This window comes from Oryzias melastigma, linkage group LG21 (assembly GCF_002922805.2).
Source record: "Oryzias melastigma strain HK-1 linkage group LG21, ASM292280v2, whole genome shotgun sequence".
In the NCBI taxonomy this organism is placed as follows: domain Eukaryota; kingdom Metazoa; phylum Chordata; class Actinopteri; order Beloniformes; family Adrianichthyidae; genus Oryzias; species Oryzias melastigma.
The window spans coordinates 23,712,899-23,740,086 of record NC_050532.1 but is presented as its reverse complement, the minus strand read 5'-3'; the positions used below and the strand labels follow the sequence as shown (position 1 = coordinate 23,740,086).

Below are 27,188 nucleotides of genomic sequence, written 5' to 3'. Positions count from 1 at the left end.
TCGTCTGTGACTGGCCAAGAGAAAAATAACAGTCCTCAGATGACCCCTAAAGATTTCTGGCTTCCATGCTCCATCCTCAAGTCAAACCAACACATTTCAGGAAAACAAAGTGCATCACAACAGTTGAACATGGTAGAAGAAGTGCAATGGTCTGGGACAGCTGTGTGCCGTGCCAGAACTCCATAAACTCGACACTAAACCTGAAATCCTGTAGGAGAATATCAGGTCAAAGGAGAATCACACAAACTGGTGTAGAAATGGATTCCTTGCTAAATAACTAGAAAAGAAACAATTCTGGGATATTAGTTTGGACCACGACTTAACCTTCTTCCCCTCCCTGTTACAGAGAGATCTGTTTGCATGCTCTCCCACTAGCTTACAGCCTCTCACGCCCCCAACCTTCAATTATCGGTGCAACAAAAACAGCGAGTAATACTAGAGCTTTCCATCCGTACAGTTTTGAGCAAGATATCAGCTCAAACGAGGAAAACAAAGACCTTCATGGGTCAGAATAAAGCGGAGCAGGCAGTTTGTGGTCCATACTCAATTTACTTAATAAATGTCCTCCATCATCAGAAAAAAAAAGCTACAAGAACATGTTAAAACACAATTTGCATTGGAATCGGTCCTTAAAGAGAGGCTCAGTTCATGTCATTTTCTCGTGCATCATTTTTGATCAAATAATCCCCGACTACAATAGTTTTGGTGTCTTGGTGGTGGATAAAGTCAGGAGAAATAAAGACCTCATTTATTTATTTTTGACGTTATTGTAGGGCTGTCTAAGTTGCGGTTGAAATGGACTCTACAGGAAGGAAGTTATTCTGTCTTGTAGTTTTGTGTTGCAACACAACTAAAAGTCAGAAGTGGCTTTGTCTGATCATGGAGGGAGTGGGGGGCAGTAGAAGCCATGCCTTTCCTCAGATGTGCTGTCAGTTCAGCTGGATTGAAGCTACAGAGGGGCAGGCTCATAGTTTGTGTTGTGTTGTTGGGCGGTGCACACTTCTTTGCTGAGGGAAATCCTGACACACCCTGTGGGGTTGTGACCCGACTTGTCTTCAGCGAATGACGTGAGTTAGCCACAGCGGGTACAGAAACGGGTACATGGAGTCACCTCAGGATCTACTTTACTCTAAGATACATAGTTTATGAAAAGAGAGTATTAGTCTTTGGCTGTCAATCTAAAGATAGGTGTTAATAAAGTAAAAAAAAAAACAATATGGTTGAGAAATTCCCAGCTCTGCCTGGCTGGGTGACTGCTGCAGACCAACTGGTTGGCTTTGGAAAGGAAGGAAACCTTTTCCTTCCCTCCATTGTGGCAAGCGGGGCAGGATGAACTTCAGCCAGCTGACAGCTGTTTCCTGCTGGATGGAGGCGGAATGGTGCGTGGGAGGGGGTGTCGTATGAGTGCTAAGTGAATGTGTGGCTTTTTGTTTTTTGTCCGGTTTTCAACTTCAGTCACGAGGTTCTTTGTGGGACAGAGGAGAAACTTTTATCATCACTTGAAGACACTTTCTTTAGTATGTCGATATGTTTCCATCCTCTCATTGGAAACAGAATGGTATAAATTTTATTCTAAATTTATGAAAAAAATGTGACTAAGAGACCCATTCAGATGGAAATTGTATTTTGGCATTTTTATGACGATTGAGGACAAATACAAAGAAAATTTCCAGTATTTTGACAAGGGCTGCCACGATTAGTCAATTAGTCACTGTCGGGTCGACTATTCAAAATAATCGACGACTAATTTAATAGTCGATTAGTCTTTTTTCTTCTTCTTCTTCTTTAAATCTCAAAACTATGGTGCTTGTTTCCACAGCAACGTCTACTATTTTCTTTGACACATGCACAGTAGTGTTAATACATGTCAGTAGTAATGTCACAGGAAGTTCTCGGAAGACTCTGGTACCATAACAACACCCCAGCGGAGCTTGAAAGTGGGAAACTTTTTTTTTTTTACGTTTAAGGCAATCTGATGATAAATTGACTGTATTATGAAATCAAAATTTTTTTGTTTTATTTTTAAGATGTGTAAAGTGTATAATTGTGAATCTATAAAATTGTATCTTATGTTAATTTAAAGTTCTATTAGGTAGAGGCTTTAATATAAGCTCACATGGGTTTTTTGCATCTTCCTGCACCTACTTTTTTATGCATTTTTTTATACCTTTTTTCTTGTGGGAGTCCAAATAAATAAAATATAAAAAACAAAAATAATAATAAAAGACAAAAGTGTCCAAGACAATATCTGCATAGCATAAATTGTGTTCCATGGCAGCACTATGATCATGCATGAACACCTAAAGAGAAAGCACGTTGTGACTGACTACGATAACATTGAAGAGGGATCATCGTCTAGGTAAGCTAAGCTAACATTAGCGCAAACAGAGAGAAAACCTATGTTTTTTGTGCATTCATGCAACCCCCTACCCCATTGGAGTTAAATGTTTTTGCTGAAGGGAACATCTGCTCTTAAAAGAGATCAAGTCTTTCTGCAAAACAAGTAGAAATGCTAACTTTCCTGCCACGAACAAGCGCATCGTACAGTTTAAAATTATATAGTCACAATGTAGTGAAGTTGTGAGCGCTCAGCACCACAAAATGCACTTGTTATATTTGAGTCTGTAGTTGCGTTTCCATTACACACATGCACAAAACTTGATCAAAATTCAAGAAATGTAAAGTAAGCAGCTCGACCCTTTTTTCTGTTTGAAAACATGAATAGATCCATTCAAGTTTCTGTCGCATCCTCATCCTCTTCTTTCAAAGCAGATGTACTGCATCTTATTCAGGCTAGAAGCTGCAAAAGTGCGGCTACAACAGATGAAGCGATGAGGAAATCTTGGTGTTTTTACAGAGAAGCTGTGGATCCAATGATTGCAAATGATACACAACTTATAATGAGCTGTCTTGGACTTCTCATGGCACCCGCCATGCAGCGCAGTCACTTCCTATCAATAAGCGAACTTAATTCAAGAAGTGTTTCCATTGCAGTTTTGGAAAACATGGGGCTTATTTCGATAAGCCCCAAAAACTACCTCCTCTAGTAAGCGTAAAAACTTTGTTTTTATTTCAAAATTGTGGGGTTTCCATTCAGCGAATTTATTATCAAAAAAGCAATTTGCGCAATTCTATAGTTAGTGTCAACTAGTGAGACAAAAAGTTTATTTTTTGTCAAAAATAGTTCCTTTGTTTTAGAAGCCAACCTCATTTGATTTAAGTCTTGTTTTAATGCCAGAAACGAATGAAGGAAAGAAGCTGCATGATTATTAAACTTTTCATAAACCATCATCTTAATTGTATTTATTTTTAGTTGATTTAAAGCTTAAAGTTTAAAGCTAATGATGGTTAAGGTGTGCGTTTGACATCCAGTCTACACATGATCCGATGAGCCAACCAATCAAAAAATGATAATCGGGGATTAGTCGACTATTAAATTTTGATGACATTTTCCTCGTCCGAGATGGCATCTTTATGACTGGATAGCTACGATATTGCTAGCCATTTTTGTTGCACCAGTAATGTTAGGTTGGGGGTATGAAGGGCTGTAAGCTCGCAGGAAAAGCATGTAAACAGAGAGCTCTCAGAAACGGGACAAGGGCGGGGTTGCTTGTCACCAACAGTCCCGCCCACAACTCGGAGGCGAATTTCTAATGAACTCCTGCCGTTCTGCAGAAACTATGTCCTAGAAAACAAGTTTTGTTGTTTAAAAAAAAAATAAATAAAAGCATAATCATATTTAAAATACCACTAGGAATGCTTAGAAAATAGATCAAAATGATTATAGAGTGTAAGAAGGCACTGTGGATATAATCTCATTTGTTTGTTTGTTTGTTTTTTCCCTGCATATTTTATATTTTTTTATTATCTAGAAAATGGTTAATCTCATCTATTAATACCAACCAACATTTCTGACTGCTTTTCTCACCCAACCTGTGAGGTGTCTAATGCACATGCGCACACTGAACGGCTGATGCTAAATTTATTTTCACTGGACACCTTGTAACGCATCAAGTAGAAAACCACATGTTTAAATGAAGGGGAAAAAGGTGTTATTTTGCACACTTGAATAAAGGAAGTGTTAGCTCCAGAACCGAATATTTCAATATAAGATTATAACACCAGCAGGCCTTTGAACCTGCAACCTGTTGGTTTAAAATAATGATTTTCTGGAAAGAGGATGTTATCAAAGCATCATAATCAGGTTTTTTTAGTGAAGATTATGTCGCCAAAAAGTCAAGCCTCCCACCGACTTCCTTTAATGGTGAATAACCATTAAGAATGCGGCTTTCCTGAACATCATGCTATGATTTGACGCATAACAATCTGCTTCATCTCCACAGCACAAATCCCCCACAATTCCCTTTTTTTTTAGCACGAAAACAGCAGGTGAAAAAATAATTCAATTTTCTCCAAAATGGGGAAAATATGTTATATTGTATTTATGTTTTTCTCTCGTGGCCACGGGGGATTTTTGTCACAGACTGCCCAGGCCCGTGAGGGTTTGTGGGAAGAAAAAAAAACGTCAGAACTGTAGAGTAACGGATTAGCTTCATTTCTAAGTTAGCAAAAATAAAAGAGCTCCTCGGCACGCGCCTCGTTTAAACAAGCTAGCCTCTCTAAATCGCTTACCTTCAGGAGCTTCTTTCCACCCCGACCTATAGACGTTCTCACGCCAACATCTTCGTCCTCCTCGCCGTCTTCCTCGGCTTTAAACCACCACCGCCCTTCAACCGGGACTGTGCTGCCCACATCTGCCGAACGACACGCCGAGCAGCTAATCTTTGGATTGCAACAGCTGATGCTATAAATAGGACGCCCCCGTGGCGATTAAAAATGTATTCATGAAGAAATAAAGTTGGTTCTAGGAGAGTTGTGTGTCTCCTTGTCAAGTATGAGTCAAAAGCACAGTCACTGAATACGTTTCGAGTTTTTCTTGTTCTCCTTTTCTTTATTTCATCTGCAGAAGGAGTGCGGGAGTTCCCCCTTTTTTAGAGAAATGGACTGTTCCCCTGCGAAGACTTTTTAAAGGGATAGTTCTGACAAATTCTGTGGGAGGGGGTTTGGGTTGTGAGAGGAAAAAAGTTAATTCGAAAAGAATATGACAAAAATCAAAGATTGAAGTAATAAACAAAAGATTAAGTTAGAATTATGAAAATGATTAATTTCCCTAAATTTAAAAATATGCAAGACAGGTTGAATCAGCATCAGACGCTTATTTGTTTCGATGGAAGGGTGTATGGAGCTAAATTGAGGTCAATATTATCTGAAACCCAAATTTCAAAGTTTCTGTTTTTTTAGGTTTCAAAACTCAAAATTTCCATTTCAAAACTTTTTTTTAATTATTTTTTTGCTGTTTCAAATCTTTTTTTCATGTTCAAATATTTTTTTCACTTTCAAATCTTCTTTTTTTTCATTTTCAGATCTGAAAATGTCAAAATCGAAAATGAAAAAGAGCTGAAAGTGAAAAAAATTAAAACTGAAAAAAAAGTTCCTAAATTGACATTTTGAGTTTTGACACATAAAACAATGAACGTTTGAAGCTGAAAATATTTAAATTTAAACCAAAAGTTTAGGGCATTTTACTTTTTTGGGGGCCAAATACCAACATTTTTTAGAATTTGTTTATTTTGGGTTTCAAATAATATTGGCCTCAATTTAGCTCCATAAATCGATTTATCAAGTTATCCTTACATCCAACCAGATCAATCCTTTTGAGGCAGAATCAAATCGACCTATACCTTTAAAATTGTTTCAAAATGAGATAAACTGATCATCTATCTTGGCTCATACCATTTGACATGATTGGTTTATTTTACTTCAAAGTAAAAACGACCAAGTCCCATCACAGCAGACACCACACATGTGACGGTAGCAACAAATTTTCAATCCTTGTTCCTTCTCTATTACTTTTAAGTATAAAAACATCAGTGGGCTGAAATGTATGAAACTAAAATATGAATGGAGTTTCCATTCATTCTTGTTTACTTTTTTGTTTGTACACATGTTTAATTTACAGTTGATCATCTTGAAGAAACACAAGGAATTCACCTGCACTGTTCAGTACCAGGTATTTTTCTCTGAGTCACAATGGTTTCAGTGAGTTAAATTGTTAAATTAAATTAAATTGTTAAATTGAAATTGTTGAATGGTTAAAGGTGTCCTGGATTAGATCCTATTATGACAAGTTACTGCAGAGATATGTGAAAGATATTAGATGTACCTGGAAAGTAATCAATAACGTAATAGAAAAGAAAAAAGACAACTGTTTTCCAAATTATATTAAAAAAGATAAAGTGACTATTGAGGACAAACAGGAAATAGTTAATGAGTTTAACAATTTCTTTGTAAATGTTGGTGCTAAATTGGCTGAAAAGATACCGGTTGTGAGTGACATGAAAAGCAAAGTAGATTGCAATATGAACACAATGTTTCTGAGTGGAGTAAGTCCAAGCGACGTTCTTGAAGTTGTTCACCAAATGGAAAAGTAAAAAATCTACTGACTATCATGGTATCGACATGTCCCTCATTAAGGAAGTCATTCACAGTATTCTCGAACCACTTACTTATATCTGCAATAAATCTTTCTCTAGTGGTGTCGTTCCAGACCTGATGAAAGTTGCTAAGGTGGTTCCGATTTATAAAAATGGTAATAAGGAAACCGTATCAAACTATAGACCAGTTTCACTTCTACCACAGTTTTCTAAAATTTTGGAAAAACTCTTTGCAGTTAGACTTGATGCTTTTTTGAATAAATATGATTTATTAAATGAGAGCCAGTATGGATTTAGGAGTAACTGCTCAACTGCACATGCTGTGATGGAGTTTGTGGAAAATGTTGCAACTGCTATTGATCAAAAACTAAATACAATAGCTGTTTTTGTTGATTTAAGCAAAGCATTTGATACCATTGATCACTCCCTTCTGTTACAAAAATGTGAATATTATGGACTTCGGGGTAAAACACATCATTGGCTAAGAAGTTATTTGGAAAATCGGGTTCAATATGTAACCATTAACAATACAGATTCTGATTTAGGAAATATTTTTTGTGGACTCCCACAAGGTTCTGTTCTCGGACCAAAGTTGTTTTCAATTTACATTAATGATATTTTTTTGATGTCAAAAAAGTTGAAATTCATTATGTTTGCTGATGACACTAATATGTTTTGTTCAGGACAAAATATTGTTGAGTTGTTGAATGTTGTCAAACAGGAATTTAATTTGGTTAAAAAATGGTTTGACTATAACAAGTTATCTCTGAATGAAAACAAAACCAAATGTATGATATTTTCTGGAAATAGAAAGGTTGAAAATGTTAAATTATATTTAAATGAGGTAGAAATCCAATGTGTTAAAGAAATAAAGTTTTTAGGAGTAATAATAGATGATAAATTGTCTTGGAAATCTCATATAAATCATATAAAACACAAAGTCTCTAGATCTATCGGTATTCTGTTTAAAATCCGTGATGCATTGAACAAAAGGAGTTTGTTTCTTGGTTATTGTTCATTAGTCGTTCCTAATCTTTAATATTGTGCAGAGATCTGGGGAAATGCTGGGAAAACTATAATTTAATCATTGGTTAAGTTACAAAAAAAGGCTATTAGAATAGTCAACAGAACAGGATATTGTGAGCCAACAAATTCTTTATTTTGTCTGAATAATAGTTTAAAATTAAAGGAAATTGTTTACATCAAGGTATTAGAAATTGTATATAGAGTAAAACATAATTTGGTTCCAAAAAATATACAGAAGCTATTTACTTTAAGGGTTAGTAAGTATAATTTAAGAGGTCTTTATTGTTTTGTACAGGTTAAAGCTCGTACCAATGCTAAGATGAGATGTGTTTCAGTTCTTGGAGTAAAATTATGGAATTCAATTCAATTCAATTCAATTCAATTCAATTCAATTCAATTCAATTCAATTCAATTTTATTTATATAGCCCAATATCACAAATTCAATTTGCCTCATTGGGCTTCAATTGGGAATCAATAAAGTGATGAGTTAAAATTAAGTTCTTCACTTTTGCAGTTTAAAAAAAGTTTCAAACGTAAATGTTTGAATGACTACAACATGCATATGTAATTTGTATTTGTAAATTGTTTTTTCTTTCATATTTAATTCTTTGTTGATCAGCATAGATATTGTTTAGTGTTCAAGGAGAGGCATTGAATAAGCTTAATAAGCTTCTGCCTATTCCTTTTTTTATTGGTTGTTTGTTTTTTTACTGTATAATGTGTTAATTGTACAAATGGGAACTACACAAATAAACTTGAAACTTGAAACTTGAAACTTGGATTGATCTTAGGTCAATGAATCGGATCGTTCAAAACAAACTATAAATCGACTATGAATTGTATCGGCAACCACAAATTATTATATGAATGGAATTATTAAAGTGAATCATTAAAGCCCCAGTGATTAGTACTCACAAGTTTTTTAATCAGCAGCTTCTTTGAAAGGCAGTTTACAGTCTTTTAGTAATGTTGATGTCTCGTAAAATACATCTTGTTGAAATATTTAATGACCCATTCCAATAACAATCATGTGTTTTGGTGTTTTATGCACATTTAATACCATTTTTATGATGATGGAGTATATATATTACTCCCCAAATTTTTTTTTTGTTTAAACTATTACAAAACTGTAAAAATTACGTTCTAGAAAACGACACAGATTTCTTGATTTTGGCTAAAAATGACATATTTATAGTTAAAAAACCACTGAAAATGCTTTTGAAATAGCTCAAGAGATAATCAGAGTCTTTAAAGAATAAAAGATTTCTGGAAGTTCTCACAGCTATATAGAGAAAACTAAACATGAATAAATACATTTATAAATTTAGGTCAACCTCAATCCAAGTTAATCCAACTCCAGCTTATTGTAAACCAACAAATGTCTATGAGTACAATTGAAAAAGAAATTATTGTAAAAATAAAAGCATTAAAAGTTCACCCTGCTGTGACACTTGAGCAATTTATGGCAGCAGAAATGGCGAGCAATGCTAAAGAGGAAGTGAAAGTATTGTTAAGTGTTGTGTGTTTGCTTGACAACCTTTAATTTCTATTTATACTCTTATTGTCTGTAAGAGGAACAATTCCTTAGAATATATATATATATATATATATATATATATATATATATATATTCTAATCTTCACGTCTGGAAAGAGGGTACCCATTCAACTTTAACTCACACAAAAAAAGAAAATAATTTATTTGCAGGTAAATGCATTAAGTGGAAAAGTATATATTTGACATTGTTTGCTAATTCAATTTTACAAAACTTTTCAGGAATGTGCTTGTACGTTGTCGTTGGATAGTCTGACCGCCTCCATGTTGAAAACACAGCTCCACTCTGTCTCCATGGAAACAGAGACGAGTCAATCAGCAGGAGTCTCTTCATAAGTGGGGCTTGAGGGAAAATGAAACAGGACATTCTATTCTGTCTGTGATTGTTTTATGAATACAATGACAAAGAGAGAGGAATTTAAACATTTTAAATAGGTCACTTCAGCATTGTTGTACTTTTTTATGTGACTTTCAGAGAAACATCTTTGAAGTTTTACCAAACAATGTTCAAAAGATGCTAAAGATGACATTGTAAAGCTACTAGTTCCCTGTTTTTGTACTTTGTCGCTCTTTCACGTGACACCAATAACCAACCTGCTGTGAAAATGGCGTGTTTTTGTGTGGGTTTTTGCTCATAAAGGAAAAAGAAATAAAGAAAATTAAATAATGTATTTTTTAATTTTTTGTTCATTCAATTTGTTGTGAATCAGGACCAGATGAAACAGCGCAGTTTAAAAAAAATCCTATTTGTGGTGTAGAAAATATAAATCTACAAACTCCAAGGGGAAGTGGGGCGGGGTTGCTTCGCCCCGACAGTCCCACCCACAACTTACAGGATTACAAAAATTAAAATGTTTGCCTCTCTGACCTAGAAAATTGAAGGATTTTGGCTAAAACAGCATAATCACAATCAAAAGATGACTTGAATCTGTCTTTAATTTTTGTTTTCTTCTTAAAACGTGACATTTTTCTCCATCCAGTTGCCTCCTCCTAATCTTCACACTTTTCATTTAGTTCCTCCTTCCACCACAGCACATTTTTTTTGACTAACACCTCACCGAAAATAAAATTCACACATTTTAGTTTGTTTTTACCAAATTAGACTGTAATCATGAAGCACCTTGTTTTCTGTAGAATTTTTCAAAGCTTAATCATATTTGATGTATTGTAAAACTCATTACCAGTGGTCTAGTAATTATGATTATCCTGTTTTCAGCCAAAATCTTAAAAAAAAATGTCTTTTTTTTAAGACAGTTTCTGCAGAGCGGCAGAAGTTTATCAGGGATTTGCCTCTGAGTTGTGGGCGGGATCTTTGAGTCTGCTTTCATTTCCCATCAGCCCTTTTGTTTAGACTCTCTCCTGCTAACTTACAGCTCCTCACACCTCCAATCTAACATTACCGGTGCAACTAAAATGGCGAGCAATATCAGTTTTGAGCCAAAAGTCAACTCATACGAGGAAAATGAAGACGTACACGAATCTATTTGTCTGCAGGTGAATGCATCAGAAAGGGGCGGAGCTGTGAGTTTGTGGCCTGCAGATTGGAAAGAACAACTACAAAATTGTTCAAACTGCTTTTTTTTCTGCTCATGTACAATGATTTGACCAAAGACATACTCAGAAATGCTGTTTTATTTTATTTTTCATCAGAAAAATGCCACAAGAACTTGTTAAATACAGAATGTTCCTCATTGAGTTATTTTTTAACACTGAAGCATTTGGCCTCTTCAACATCCGTCAGATTTTCATCCTGAAAAAAAACTTGTGTCTTTAGAAATTAAAGGAAGTTGGTGAAATCTCCGAAACTATTAAATGCCCAACAGTGTTGAAAAAAACATGATAGTGATCGGAACTGACTAACCAGGTTTGTCTACTTCCTGTATTTGGGTCTTTCAGGCGGTTTCAGAGTTCCTGTTTAACCACATGAGCACATTTTAATAATTGATGAGGTTTTGATGCTGCCCACTTGGCCTTTATATATGACCAGAACAAACCAAGAGGACGACTTCTGTTCATTTTTTGTCTTTTGACCGAAAAATGTAGATTTAACGATCTAAGTGAAAGGAGATTTTTTATTTGAATAAAGAGATTTTGATCTAATAAGGTGGGATGTCTAACACAATACAGAAATACATTAACATTTAAATGACTAAAAATGTTACTAAAATATTTACAATGCCTCATAATACGTTTTTAATTTAATAATTCATTCTCTGGGGGCTTCTGTTGTAACAAATTTGGACAATCTGCCTTCATAAAATGATCTGGACCAAACTGGATTGTGAATATATTGGCTATTAAGCTCTTTCTGTAGCTTTTGTTTGTATATGCGAGTCAACTTCAAATTTAAACTGGTGCTTTATAAGTATATTGAATTAACACTGGTTCATTTTTGTTATAATTTGTTTACCAACTTTTAAAATTATTTTTAAAAGTTTTGACAGGTAAGGTACTGATCAGACACCTGTCAGTATTTATTTCAATAAATACAGTGAACTACATCATATTTTAGTTTTCAAATACAAAAACACTCAAGTTGTTTTTAGATTTTAACATTTTCTGATTTTTTAACTTGGGGAAAAAAAGTTTTTTTTTTTTTTAAGAGGAAGGGAAATGAAATCAATCAACCAAGAAATAACATATTTCTGATAATAAAGTTTAGCATTTTTGTTATTTAAAATATATATTTTTTTATTTGCAGTATTATTTTAAGACAGAAAAAGAAAAGCTTTGTTATTAAACAATAACTTAGTTGCATCCTGATATCACGCTGATTGTGCAAAAAGCATCAAATAAAAATTTTTCTTTTGATTTTAATTAAACGTGAAAAACCTCAAGAAAAAAAATACCTTAAAATGTGCAGTAAGAATGTTATTCAGTTAAAAATAAGCGTAAACACTCACAGGCTGGCTCAGGTTTTTTATTCATTGATGCAGAAACATTTTTACAAAATTAACAGGAAGTGCTAAATAATAATCATACAACATTTATAAAACATGAACAGAGAAGAACCAGGTCCAGAAGATGATCAAGTGATCCATTAGTGGTGACTGTAACGATTGGCTGAATAGAGTAAAGATCGATGCGCCGGATTTTCTCAGTTTCTTTTACAGAAAAAACACTAATGTGTCCCTGAGGAGATAACAAGGAAATATATGACTTCTTTTCCATTTAGATGAAATGAAACATCTTCTCAAAGTGCACTTTCTGAGTTTCGTGAGAAAGTGGAGCGCTGGAAGGTATTCTGTTTTTTTTGTGACATAACCCTTCAGAATAAAGCAATAAAGTATCCATCCAAAAAAGAAACAAACATTTAAATAACACAAAATTTAAATTTCATCTTCTGATTTTTACAAACGTGTTAAAATGACAGACAGAAAGGTTTTCGCCAGCGCCGGAAAAAGGGAAACTTCATTTACATGTACAAAGCAAAAAACCCCTACATTCATGCATGGTGTTTGTCTATCAGGCCTGCTGAAGAAAAGGAGAGAGACACTGAAGTGGAGGAGCAAACATAGTGAGATGAAGATCAACATGAGGATGATGTGAGGAAGAGCAGCAAAGCTAGCCTGATGCTACGTTCCCACCAGGTTCAGAAACGAGCGTTCAGGCAGCCACTTCCAATGAAAAGTTGATGCAAACGTGAGTATTTGAAGGGTTCCGCTATTTAAGACAGTTTTCTATGTACAAAACACGCAATAAAAGTTATACCAGTTGAACTTTGACCAATCAGAGACTCGGATAATGAAAGGGTAGTGTCCTTTTCAATACACTGAAGTGTCAACTGTTAGTAAAGAGATCATGAAGGAGAAATGAATAATAGTTTGTTCCAGCTGGAATTATAAGTCTTTAATATATCAGAGTAGAGCTGTAAAATAAAACGCATGGAGCAACATTTTGGAACAAGTCTCTAAGGTACATGCGCTAGTGTCAAGTAGTGACACTGCGGTGTGAACACTGGTGCTAAAAATGCATCCAATCAATGTGTGTTCTTGAACGTGCATCTAGCTTAACTGCGTTGTGAAAAATGCGTCTGAAAGCAGAAAAGTTGCATTACTGGGTCTTTTCTTTTCTTCCATCGTGACTGCAACTAAAAAACTGGAAGATGTTCAAACAGGAGTTTGTATTTGGTTTACAGAGAACTCAAAACCTGTTTCTGATTCGCTGGAATGAAACAGTTTTTAACTGATCTTGGTTGAATTTGATAAAGAAATCAATTTTGTCGATCGGAAGACAAATGAAAGCATGATTTTATCGAAATGTGTGCAGATGATTATTCGACTGGTGCAGTTCTTCCCCCCATTCATTCTTTGAAGCTCCTCAGATCTTCCTGCAGCACGGTATCCCCACACCATGATGCTGCCGACACCATGCCAGCAGCTGAGTTTGTGTTTGGTTTCAGTTTCAGATCCATCAGACTTTTCCTGATTCCCGATCGCTTCATGGAGCAGTTCAGAAGGACTTGTGGGTAAACTGGAGTTTCTCATCCGCCTGAAGCTTTTGTCAGTCACGTCAATACATGTGATGTTTCTAATGCTAAATGCTCAAATTCATATCGGACTCTGGCCGAAGCAGTGCATTCTGGGATCAGGGAGGTGCTTCATCTTAAACAGTATTTGTCACTACCTTTGTTCTTCTGTTTGCCACGGAAAACTTACAAGTTTCCTCCTCACATTTCATTGATGCCTTCATCTGCAGCAATGAGGCAGCTGTTAAGCCCCGCCTCTTTGTCCTTGAGTTTCACCGGCAGAAAGTCTACGGCTCTGTTGACGCCGTCTGGAGCGCCGTTGCCGGATGTGCCGCCTGTGGAGTAAACTCCAGAGTCGGTGCTGCCGCTGCTGGTCTGACGGAGGAGTCTGAAACACACAGAAACTAAGTCACTTACTTTTATTCAACAAGAAGTTTTTATACTTTTACTGCAGCTGAGGAAGATTTCATGAACAGAAACCTTGGGGAAAAAAAGTCTGAAGTTCAGAAATCCTCTTAAAAGTTTATTCTTTGTTTCACTTTGTGATTTAGTGAATTTCTCACAGCTTTTATTTCGTTTTTGGTTGTTTTTTTTTATATTTAAAGGTCCTCTCTGATCATCTTTTAATTTATTTTCAAAGCGTTCTCAATTCACTTTAGGGTTGTGGGCGGGACTATTGGCCAAGAGAAACCCCGCCTTCCTTCACCTCAATGTTTAAATAAAGAAATATTCAGAAAATACTTATTATTTTTTATTTACAGTGGGGAAGAAAAAATATTTAGTCAACAACCAACTGTGCAAGTTCTCCAACTTAAAAAAATGAGTCACTGCTGTAGAGGAGATCTGGATGGAGGAATGGGCCAAAATACCAGAAAGCTGTGAAAACCTTGTGAAGATTTACAGAAAATGTTTGACTACTGTCATTGTTAACAAAGGGTATATAACAAACTATTGAGATGAACATTTGTTATTGACCAAATACTTATTTTCCACCGTAATTTACAAATAAATTTTTTAAAAATCAGAGGATGTGATTTTGTCTCTTATAGTTGAGGTAAACCTATGATGAAAATTACAGACTTCTCAAACTTACACAATTGGTGGCTGACTAAATGAACATCTAAAACCCAATTTTCATCAACGTAGGTGTCAAAACAAAATACTTTGGTCACCTGTTCTTCTACTACCTATTGGTAAATTTTGAGTATTATCTTTGGATTTATCTGGGTTTTTATTTTTTATTCAATTTATCATACAGTCTTCTTCAAACGTGAAGCTCCTCCTTCTTATTCTGACACCCTAAACACAAGTTCTCTGCAGTTTTTCTACATCTTTGGTTTAAAACATAACTGCAAAAACGACTGTTTCTAATGAAGGACATAAAATGAACATGAAATTGTCATGGTTATATAATGTAACCGAGGCTAAGCTATCAGAAAACATTTTTCCTCTTTTTTTTGTAGATTCCTCAAAACTTTTAGTGACCTGGTGTCTAGGTTCTGGCCTGAAGGGGGTGCTGCCAACTCCTTAACCAGGCTGAGCCTTTCCAGCTTAGGGGACTTCATGCAGACTGCCACGTCCCACAGCTGCTCTGAGTCCACATTCGCCGGGATGAGCTGGGGACCTTTCGAGGTTATCGGGTCACGGAGAGACTGAGGAGAAAGAAAAAAATATATCAGAACTTTGTTTTGGGATATAACAGAACCTTTAGAAAACAGTAGAAGCTGGTGGGGGTGGGAGTACCTCAAATAAAAGGAAGGAGGGCAGCTGAGGGTGAAGCATAGACTTCAAAATTCTGCTGCACTTGAAGGAGCCGACAATCAAAAGCACCACGAGAGGGGCGACGATAACCAGGAAAGCCAGGAAGATGAGGATGATCTGCCAGCAAGGAGGATGTCCTGACACACAAACAAACACAGTTATCATCTTCATATAAAACAAACATTATTTCAGATTCATAGAAACAAACAAAATCAGATTTAGAAGTTCTTATTTCAGTCTAACATTCTAAAAATCCTCACAGTGGATAAATGTTTAGTCCTCTTCATAGACTTTATGTTCTTGTAGCATTTATCTAATGATACGAGAACAAATATAAAGAAAATGAAGATCAAAACTGCATTTCTGAGGATTTCTTTATTTAAATCGCTGTGTATCATGAGCGGACGAAAAAATGCACAAGCTCCCGCTCCGCCCCATTCCGATACATCCACTTGCAGACAAATAGATTTATGTAACATCCAGGTATTATTTTTGTTGCTCCGGCAATGTTAGGTTGGAGGTGTGAGGGGCTAGCAAGCAGGAGAGTGCAAACTAATAGATGATGGGTAGTGCGGGCAGGCTTACTACGCGCCACCGGTCCCATCCACAACTCAAGATGTGAATTTTTGACAAATTCCTGCCACGCTGCAGAAGCTATTTTCTAAAAAAAAAAAAAAAAACGACACTTCAGAAAAAAAAAAAAAACTGTCTAAAAACTACATAATCATAATTATTTGGGATGCTTTTAGAATTGCTCAAAAGATGATTGAAGTGGGTCTTTAATGTATTTCTAAGACTGGGGAGGGGGGGGACATACGACCTGACAGATGGTTTAATCCGGCCCAGTCATGAAGAGAAAAAAAATACAAAGATGTTTAAAAAAAGCACGTTTCTAGCCAGTTCCTGTGGTGAGTTATGAGTCTTTAAAGAAATGGCTGCAATGTGCAATTCTGCCACTAGGGGGAGCAAAGGAAAAGCAAGCATGACAAGAGGTGAAGAAATAAACATGACAAAAAAAACATGCATAGTTTCAAGAGAGAAATGGAGGTTAACTCCAAATTGTTATGTTCACAAATGTTTGCAAGTTTAATTTAGTTTAATTTTACATCGATTTGCACATTTATATTTAAGGAAGGGTGCTTATTTTTTCCATAGCTCCCTCTTGAGTTTACTATCATGATTGCTTCAATGTCAGATGTATTAAATTGAATAAACCTTTTATTTTATTTTTATTAGAATGCATTATATTTGAAATCCATTGGCTTCTGGGAATGAATGAATGTGTAATAATAAGGCTACTTGGTTGGTTCTCAATCAGCATAGAGAAAAAACGAATGGACGAGAAGGTGTTGAGCACAAATGGTAGAAAAATGGAATAACACGGATCAGTGTTTTATTTTTTCTGGAATAGGATTTATGATGAATAATTAAAAAAAACAAAGTGACCTTTAAGTTTGTGAAAAGTGATGCCATCACAGAATGATGATGAAACAAGGATTATATTCTCAAAATGCTCATATTTATGTAAACTTTGACCATTTCTCACAGCATTTAAAGATTTCAGGAAATAAAAGAAGGAGTTGGGTGAAGGTCTCACCATCAGTATTCATGCAGACCGGTGAGGTGAAGCTGCTGTTCTTGTTGTCGTATTCGGTGTACGACTGGACCTTGACACAGTACCAGGTGAAAGGCTTCAGGTCTGGTAGAGCCACCACATTTGAATTGACGGAGATGGTCTTGGTGACCAAAGCCTGAGGGACATTTTGAAAGACAGGTTTGAAATAAATCTTCACGTGAACTACACACACATGCAGACTTCCTGCTTTCTTCTTCTAAAACCACAGGTGACTCACATTTGCCAGCACAAACACAACAATCTGAGCCACAGACAGGAAACACATGACTCTGCTGCACGAGCTAAAACCAACAAATACGCAAGTGAAGGTTCGTGCAGCTGTTTCAGAATAAAACAAAGAGGAAGTAGAACGAAAACTGCAACCTGCAGAGTGTCTGCACAAAAATCTGAAAAAAAAAAAAAAAAGTGTAGACATTTGTGCCAAACCTGCTCATCTCCATCCTGTTCCCAGTAAAGAATGTTGTACTTCAAGTCCTTTATGTATTCCCTCATGGAGCTGTTGGCACTGGTCAAGGGGTCAACAATGACAACCTCCAAGTTACTTCCAGCAGGAGCCAGATTCACGGAGGAGGGAGGGCCGATCCCGGCTGGAGAGACAAATGGAACATGCAACAACGGGGTGGGCAACGGGCAATGAAACGTGATGTCCGTTAAATGAAGTAACGTCATGAATCGTTGGTCCTGTTCCTTTCAGAGCTTTCTGGATTACGAAGGTCAGTTGTTTCAGAGTCCGAGTTTCAAGTGACAGTCTTTTTGTGCTTGATAAAGACAGCTGACCACCTGATCGTAAAAGGGATCAGCAAGTGATTTTAGACAAAAAGGATTGGTTAAACTGTCACTAATTCCCACATCTCAGATGTCTGAAAAAAGTTTTAATTGCCGTCAAAGGTCCTAAGGAAGGCCTCAAATTCAGGCAACCATTTTCGACATTCTTGTCCTGCGACTCCTTCTATTTGATAAAGAAGCTTTATCTAGTTCCAACTCATTCCTGTGGACCAAACTATATTTGAGAATCATTATATTTAATGTCTGTATACTACAGTATTCCCCCTTATTCATGGGGATTAGAGCAAATACAAAGAACGCCCCACCCCTGCAGTCGAAGGATATCCGTCTCCTGTCTTTACTCATTCAAAATCACTTCTGATCATGCTTTGTGAAACATTTCTAAAGAACATTAGAGTACAATATACAGTCTATTCACAGGCTCAAAAACCTCCTTTTGGGAAGATGTTACTTCCTGAACGGCTTCAACACTTTACCAGAATAACCACTCTGACTTATTTACATTTTTGCGTTGCGTCTCAGTTTTCGAAAGCTTTGTTTCCTGGATTCAACAGTTTGTGGAGCTCTGAAGGCTTCACGTATGCTGCCATCAAACAACTCTTACCATCTGTTTCAGGGCAGAAGTCCATTACCGCCCAAGGAGAATGAATGCCGTTGGCACTGGCTCGCACCCGCAGTTTGAAAATGGTATAATAATACAAGTCCAAGTTGGTAAGGTCACAGGTTTGCTCTGGTGACTCCTTACACGCCGTTCTCCAAACATGGGGCTTCTTTTTGTTTACAAGCAGGAAAGTTCTGTGGGGGGATGCAAAGAAACACAAATTAATACTGTGAGAATTTCAGATAGGTGGAAAATTGGTTTATTGGTCAACGCTTTTTGGATTAGGTTTACTATTGACTGCTGCAAACAGACACAGACAGACAAATAGCCATCAGGAAATGTAAAATAAAAGCTCAACTACACAGAAGGTGGTTCCTTCATAGGAACTGCTTTATCTACTCAAATGCAGAAATATTGCGTCATATCAGCATGAGATCAAAGAAATTGGCTATGATGCCCACTGAAAGTGACAGCCCAGAGCGAAAGGGGCTCAGAGAACTTTAAATCCCTAAAAGCAAGTGGATGATGCCCCCCAAACTCATTTATAAAGAGAAAAAAAAACAAGTCAAAAATGATCAAAGAAAAGACACAAAGAGAGAAGTTTAAAAATGGCAAAACAAGATTATTTTTTACTTCGAGGTACGAAGATAAAAATAAATAAATAAATCATCCACCCTATTTCTGCTCTGTAGAAATGCAAAAGCTTTAGCAAAAAAACAAAAAAATGAAATGAAAAAAGATGACAAAACACAATGAAATGAAATAAACATGAAAGTATGCAAAAAAAAGTTTCATTTGGACGGAAACATGGAAACAGTCAAGGAAACTCAAAATACACATTTACGAAAGCATCCGAGACGCTGAATGTCGACAGATGAGGGAAGCTGCTGTGTGCTTTCACACACGAGTGCCACTTACGGCATAAACTCTGTGGTGAAGGTGACCTGGTTGGGCATGGCGGCGCTCTGTGCATAGTTCCACCTTAAAGTGTAATTGGTGTTGATGGCCAGCATGGTCAGGTCTTGTGGGGGGGGCAGCTCTGCCTCCGCTGCAGGAAAAAAAATAAACAAACAAATAAGAGAACATTAATTCAACATTGTGAGGATGATGAAAGCTTGGGACTCAAAGACACGTTTATTTGTGAGGAAGACGAGGGAAACACAATGAAAGAACACAAAGCAAAGCATGTGGGAGGTCATTCAAACTATTCAGACTGCTACAATTAACAGGAAGACTGAAAAAGAAAACGTGAACAACATGAAACGGATTAAACTAAAAATAAAGACAATTAAATGAGGAAAACAAGTCTTAGAACCAAGAGAAATTATTTAAAAAATACAAGCAGGTTTGTGCAAAGGAAAGAGAAGCAGATGAGATAAATGAAGAACAAAGTAAGTGTTTATTTACATGTGATCTCAACCTAATAAGAAATTATGTCGAATTAAAACATAACTAAAAAAATAAACGAATAACTTTCATTTAAGCCACAATTTGTCATATGAAGCAGTTCTGTGTTACAGTAGAGGAAATACATATGTGATGCATTGCTGATTTGCACACTTAAAAAGAAGCAGTCTGACATCTTAATGGTAGGTTTATTTGAACAGTGAAAGATAGAAAATTACAACGAAAATCAAGAAATCGACTTTAAATAATTTATATAAATGTATTTGCATTTCATTGAGGGAAATAAGTATATAGTCCTCAAGTAACCATTAGGAATTCTGGTTCACACAGACCAATAAGACTCGCGAAATCAACCGCTCAGCTGAATTGACGACACATTGAACCAATCACCTGTAGAAAAGACACTTGTCCACACAATCATTCAGTCAGACTCTTTCCAGCTAAATATCTTTGAGTGGATTTAAGGGAGAAGATTGTAGACCAGCACAAGACCAGAATGGACAACAAAAACATCTGCAACAAGCTGGGGGTTTTAAAGGAGACTACTGTTGGTGCCAAAATACAAGAACGTGACCATCCATCCACCTATAGGTCTGGGGTTTCAAACCAGAGCTGATCTGGTGGGATTTCCATGATCACGAGAAGTTAATTGATGATCTCAAAGCAGCTGGGACCACAGTCACCAAGAAAACCATTGGTAATACTTTACGTCACAATGGTTTAACATCTTAGAGTGCTCGTAAAGCAGCCCTGCTAAAGAAGACACGAGCAGTTTGTCAATGAACACCTTCATGATTTAGAGAGGGATTGGGAGAAGGTGCCGTGGTCAGATGAGACCAAAATGGAGTGCTTTGGCTTCAGCTCAACCTATTGTAATGGAGGAAGAGTGAAGTCAAGAATGCCATCCTCACTGTCGAGCAAACAGGTGGAAACATCCTTTGGGGTGTTTTTCTGCACACTTCACCGTGTAGATGAGAGGATAGATGGAGCCATGTACTGTCAAATCCTGAGTGAGAACCTCCTTTTCCTCCACGAGGAAGCTTAGATGGGTCGTGCATGGGTCTTATATCAGAACCAAACATACAACCAAGGAATCTTCTTCAACCAAGGAAAGTTTGAAGAAGAAGAAGCAGATCAAGGTCATGGAGTGGTCTAGCTCGTATTTGGATCTCAGTCCAAAAGAAAATCTATGGAGAGAGGTAAAGCTCAGAGTTGCTAAGCAACATCCACCAAATCAAAGAGGTCCTGGCCCCAGAAAACAACACGGCCCCAAGATTTCGCCAGAGTGTCATTTGCCGGAAGTCCTCAACCGATGTTCAAATGGAGTCTTCCCCTAGGAAAACACCAGAACCGGGTTATGTTGAGGGCAAGGGATACAGTTGGGGTTAGGAATCTTTTAGTAGGGATACGCAAATTTAGCTTCCAGCTAAAGTTGCGACATTTTGCTTGGGCGCCATCTAGCCTGCAACCAGGTCCCTCTCACCAAATCTGAAGAATTTAGAGGTCATTTGTAAAGAAGAGTGGACCAAAATTCCTCCTGATATGTGCAGAAACTTGATCATCAACTACAAGAAACATCAGACCTCTGAGCTGCTGATAAGGGTTTTGCCACAAAGGACTAGGCCTATCCACCAATACATGTATTTTCCTCGATGAAATAAACATACATTTAGATAAATTCTTTAAAGAAGGGTTGGTCCGATATTGTTTTTTCTGGCTGATGCCGATAACCGATATTTCCCCTCCAACTGTGATGCCAATACCGATATTTAAAGTTTCTACAATAACACAAAGGAAAAGCACGACATTTCTTTTACTGTACAATCACATTGTACTTGCCCTTTTTAACATACAGCATGGGATTTCAGTGGAACGTGTAGCACTTTAAACCCTTGAAAAACATCTAGGCCATTTACTGAGTATTAGACAAAAAACAAGAATCCTTATCAAAAATAAAATATTTCTGATAATAGTCAATTACTGATTATGACTGTAAACATGAGCCTCCCAAAGCCAAGAATGTATTTACAACAAGTATACATTTCAAAAATAAGGTGCATCTGAAAACAGTCAGACCATATTGGTGATTTTTTTTCATATTGGACCGATACCCACAAACTCAAAATATGCAAATATTGGTTGATACTGTTACCGATATATCGTCAATCCCTACTTAAAAGTTGATTTCTTGATTTTTGGTTTTCTGTCTCTCGCTGTACAAATGAACCAACCATTAGGATGACAGACTGTCAATTTCTTTTTAGGTTAAACAAATTCAGCAAATGATCTAATACTCATTTCCCCAAATGTACAACTGTGCTAATAAAGTTGAGTAGTTCACATTAAAGTTCACATTAGAATAAAACAGAATCCAAAACAAGAAGTAACTCTGTCTTCTAGTGAACTTTGATCAGTTCCTCTATTGAGAAACCAAACAAAATTCCAGAATCTGCTGTTCAACAAAAAACTTCAAGACAAAAATAAATTTGAAGAATGTATTTGTTATAAAGCTAAAATGCCTTGTGGGTTTTCACTGCAAAAAAATGTGAAGGGAAGGAAGATATTTTAAGAAAAGAGGAAGCAAGAACTCAAGGTGTGCCTGCAGGTGTGTGCGGTAAGAATTCTGCTCAAGAGGTTGAGCAACATTTCTTTCTGTGACTCAGTTCCTCGTGCGTTTTCGGGGGAATCCAGCCATGAAGGTGTAGTAGAAACTCTCACTGGTCGCAAGTTAAAACTTCTGTGATGACATGTTTTTTTTCTGGGATGTTCCGATCGACTGGAGCAACAAAGTTGTCCTGAAAGACCATCACAAATTCAATGTCTATTTAACCTTTATTTATCCAGGCAGGACAGATATTCATATTTACAACTGTGGCCTGGCAATTTTTTGCTCCTTCAACCAACAACCAGCTTTGCGTTCTTAGTCGCCATGTCCATCAGCAATCAATTTCTGCTTCATTGAAGTATTTAGAAAATAAAGAGGAAACTAAAGCCTCGTTTCCACTGAGCGGTCCAGTATTTTGAGTGTTTCCATTGGATGTTTCCATAAAAAGGACCCATTAAACAGTGAAGAAACACTTGGGGGGCCCCTATAGGTTGTAGGTCATAGAAAAATGAAACAGGAAAGTTGTAGCCACACATTGATTAGCAGAAAGTGAGGTCAACAACAGAACGTGCCAATATAGCTCCAAGCTAGCATTTCCAACGGTTTCCTCTATACAGCGATATTCTTCTTAGCCATTCTTCTTCTTTCAAACAACATGAAATTCCTGTTGTACATGATGTACCAGATGTAAAGCAAGAAAAAGGCGAGCAGCTGGATGACCACCATTGCTGTTGCTTTTCTAGAACTAGAATGCCGCAATGACATGCTAGCGATCTACATCACGCATGCGCTGTGAAAACAAAGCGCTCCGTGGAAGCGAGGCTTAACTGAGTGGAAATGGTCGCCAGAATTGACTGGACCGTACCATACCACTCCTTACCATACTAAAACGCTCAGTGGAAATGAGGCATAAAGATCTCTTTAGCCATTGGTCGGAAATTATGAGGGCGGGGCAAAGTAAGGAGAGAAAGAAAAATGGAAGTCCTAAGCTTTGCAATCTTTATCGGGACAGTTCACCAATTTTGAATGTCTATAAACATCAGGTACAGGTTACTGCTACTTCGATACGGTGGAGGCATGCTGCAAGGCGGTTACGGAGGAGACAATAGTTAGGAAGGTACACTGATAGATGTTTGACATACAGGCCGAATCTTGATTCCTCCCCTATGGCTCCTCCCTATTGATCCAATTAAAAGTGCATTTGGAGCAGTAGTAGTATTTCAACTAACTTTTGGCTGTTTTGGTCCAGCTGTTCCGCTCTGAGCGCAGAGCCAATTCAGACAGAGAAAACTCAGAGCGAACCGAAGCTCAGTCCCATTGGAAACAAACTGAGACCACCTCAAAAGATTGAAGTTTCTGGTATCGAATCAGGGTCCCCTTGGGAATATTCAGAGTGAAAATTTGTTCTGGATTACCGGGGAAAATAAGCTCTGGTTCACTTTAACCAAACCAAATGAGTGCAGTCTGAATACACAATGAGAGGCACGCTGGCCCACATTATGATGCCTCCATCATCACTCAAATATTGCCATTCTTGTAAGAAAAGCTGCTGACTGTTATCAAAGTCTAGCTATTTACAGATAAGAAACAACACACCCACCCCAGTTCTTATGGGTTAATCTGTAGACACCAGCTGTTAACAGGATTTTATAACTTTAAAGTAATAAAAAAATTCAAAGAGTTTGCCTGTGCAAACTTGTGATGGGGAGTTTTAGTGCAACTCTTAAGTTAAAAGTTTGCTCCACAGTCAATCGGCCTCTGAAACCGAGGCTGGATGAGTCCATTTGTGCTCCTGCAGGGTTGCTGAGCGAAGGTGGAGAAAAAAAAGGTTTCTAGTGTCCCTGGTAATTCACAAAATGTGGAGTGAAATGTAAAAAAAAAAAAAAAAAAAAAAACACAAAAAACTCTAACCTGGTGTCCAAGAACAGCCACAAACCTCATAATTCTAAAGGTTATCTTCCATGTGAATCTTTATCCACTTCTTCTGCATTTCCTCTTGGATTAAAAACATTCTGCCCTGACCTGAAGTGGTTTTTCATTTTTATTCTTTTATTTCAGAACGATAAACGAGCTAAAGCAGAAATACAGACTATTTAAACAAAAATAATATATAGAAAATGGTGCACACTTAGATAGCGTTTTACCATGTTCTCAACCCATGCAAACACATGGTGGCTGGAACTGGAAAATTGTATTCATAAACATAATTCCATTCAAAATATACCTTTCATAGAATACAAATTTAGGCTCCACTCTGCTTGGAGTTCCTGCTCATAAAACCAATAAAAACAGGACTTCAAAAAATTAGAATACTTTGGAGAAATATGCCCGAATGTATTAGTGTGTGAGTTTCACCCAAATAATCATCTAGTAAACTTGAAGCACTTAAACAAAATCCCCAGAAGTCGTTGAATTAGTTTGGTTTAATGTCTCAGTTGGAACTTGACAACTAGCCAAAAGACTAGCATTGGAATAATGTTCCTGCCTGTTTTTATTCGAAATAACATTAAAAGTTACAGTTTTAAAGTTTAAAAATGGGCATTCTGCTAACATTTTAGACTATTTTGGCATTTACTGAGACATTTTAAGTTGTTATGGAGTTTAGTTAATATTTCAGCTACATGCTAACTGTTTTGGCTAATTCAGGCTTTTTCCTTTTTTAGGATATTTTGAAGTTTATCTATTTTTTCAGCTACATGCCAGCTGTTTTGGCTAATTTAAGCTTTTTTATGATATTTTGAAGTTTAGCTATTTTTTCAACTATATGCTAACCTAGGTTTGTTTTTTAGGCTAATTTCACATGTAGCCAATATTTTTAGCTGGCTATCAACTTCAGCGCTTTCAGCTATACATTTCAGCATTTTCAGCAGCCAAATTCACCTTGTAATGCTGGTGATGCTATATATCAAGTTCATAATTATGTTAAAAAGTTACGGTTTTAAAGGTTTAAAAATGTAGTTTTAGAGTGTTCAATAAATGTTTATTCTGTTCCGCCCGCGACCAAAGGTGTGTTTTGGATTTTGGCCCCTTGTGCGATTGAGTTCGACACCCCTGGTCTAATGGAAGGGTAAAATGTGTGAGGAGAAGATGCACCAGCAGCCAAGACGACATGACGTTCAGTGGATTATCAGAAGGACACCATTTAAGAACCTGCAGACGTCCAGAAAGAGTGGCCCAACAGAGGAAGTGTCTCAACTGGACATTTGTTAACCAAAATTAAGAAAGACTGGTGAGGAGCAGAATCCAGGCTACAGACTAAAGTGAAATCTCCCCAGTCGGTCATGATTTGGGCTGTAATGTCTGTTTTCTTCAATCAAATCACTGCAACAGTCTCGCAGAATGTTCTAGATTACTTCTGCTGAGGATGGGGTGCCCATACTGCTGTAATATTACAGGTGGGCATTTCATTTTGAAAATTCTTTATTTTGATTTGGTCATAACCCGTCTTTATCTTTTTGCAAAAACAGTGATTTCTTCACAGTTTTCTAATTTTCTGAAATCCAGTTTTTTGGGGTTTTTATGAGCTCCAATTTATGCAATGATAAAATAGATTAAACAGTGGACCCTGAATCTATATTGTAAAAAAAAAAAAAAAGAGTCATTTTTTTCCCGATATATGTTGATAATAGAAATGAAAACATGTCTCCATTATATTTTAATAATAAAAAAGGTTTATGATTTACTTTAACACAAAAAGAGTACAGAAAAATCTCCTTAATTTTGATGGGAGATCTTTTTGACTTAACAATAATACATGAACACATATGTCCTTCCTTTTTATGTATTCTAAAACTACCTTGTTGTCATTAATCTCCAATTCTAACACATGATTTGTTAATAATTTAAATATACATTTTAAGTCTAATTGCATACATTTTATTATTATTATTAAAAAAAACTAAATGTATTTTCTGCATTTTTGAATTCTAAGTAGTATAAATAAAGCAATTCTGAAGTTATAAAACCAAAATTTAAAGGAGTTTGTTGACATTGTTTTGATTTAGTTTGTCCTGAAGGGAAAACGAAGCGTCATCGTCGAAGAAAGACTTTCTGTTTCGCTCTTTCGACTCTTTATCGATCACTTACGTATTTTTGGAACAAATTTCGCCTTAAATGAACGTAAAACTGGTTTTCACTGGCTTTCAAAGCGTACACGGATATTTTAAAAGTTTGTTTTAAGGAATTTGACGGAATCTGACGCCGCTCGGACTAGAACCACAAAATCAAATGTGTCTAATTAAAAGCCGCGAACTCTAAATCAAGGAAATACCAGGTTATGTTTGATCTAAAATGAAAACAGATTTCAAGTTTAAAGAAAGAGGAAAAAAAAGAAAGTGTAAAAATAGAACGCCTGGAGGAACTGACCAGCGCTGCTGCGGATCTCCGACAGGAGACAAACCAGGAAAACGGCGATCATGACGGACTCCTTTCCGGGGGATCGACGCGTTAAAACCCAACAACCAGTCAGGAGGTTCTCATTCTCCTGCTGAGTTCGGGATCGGCTCGGTTCCTCTACTACTGGTCTCTCTCAGGTGTAAGTAACCTCTTCGATATGTGTGGGGCAATCCACTTCTTCTGTTTGTATTTACGGTTGGAGCAAAAGGGTTAATCACGGATTACCGCCCCCTTCTGGATTCAGATGGAACTGCGCCTGGATCAAATTGGATAAAAACAAATACGTTTTTAAATTATGATTATTGTTGTTATTATTATTATTATCATTATTAATAATAATAAACATTTGTTGGAATTATATTTATTCAATGCACTTACTGAAGTGAAATGTAGCTTCTAATAATGTGAGCAGCTTCTATCCCCCATTTTTCTAAAATTATTTCTTTGTCCAATG

The 27,188-nt window shown here is 36.7% G+C and overlaps 2 protein-coding genes across 3 annotated transcripts in view; both read right to left on the bottom strand.

Moving 5' to 3' along the window:
• si:ch73-116o1.2 (ras-related protein M-Ras) overlaps positions 1–4,971 on the bottom strand; it is a 16,035-nt gene extending 11,064 nt beyond the window's left edge. The window contains exon 1 of one of the 2 annotated variants that reach the window (XM_024286938.2): positions 4,633–4,971. The gene's annotated coding sequence lies outside the window, so the exon portion shown is untranslated. The remainder of the gene's footprint in view (positions 1–4,632) is intronic. The other variant, XM_024286937.2, reaches the window with a different exon arrangement.
• A 6,988-nt stretch (positions 4,972–11,959) lies between these two features.
• il10rb (interleukin 10 receptor, beta) lies at positions 11,960–26,918 on the bottom strand. Its single transcript, XM_024287065.2, has 8 exons — positions 26,705–26,918; positions 19,246–19,375; positions 18,331–18,521; positions 17,367–17,527; positions 16,902–17,055; positions 15,287–15,441; positions 15,029–15,195; positions 11,960–13,931 (listed from the first exon to the last, which is right to left on the bottom strand). The coding sequence occupies exons 1-8, from the start codon at positions 26,754–26,756 to the stop codon at positions 13,745–13,747; spliced, it is 1,197 nt and encodes a 398-aa protein (XP_024142833.1). The 5' UTR covers positions 26,757–26,918; the 3' UTR covers positions 11,960–13,744.
• Positions 26,919–27,188: the final 270 nt, after the last annotated feature.

Bases quoted from the DNA above. Each gene is read 5' to 3' on its own strand.
- il10rb (XM_024287065.2), bottom strand. From the start codon at position 26,756: ATGATCGCCGTTTTCCTGGTTTGTCTCCTGTCGGAGATCCGCAGCAGC. The intron at 17,528-18,330 runs GTAAGAGTTGTT...TTGTCTCTCCAG, and splicing joins CTTCTGCCCTGAAACAGATG to CCGGGATCGGCCCTCCCTCC. The intron at 13,932-15,028 runs GTCACTAAAAGT...TGTGTGTTTCAG, and splicing joins GGCCAGAACCTAGACACCAG to ACTCCTCCGTCAGACCAGCA.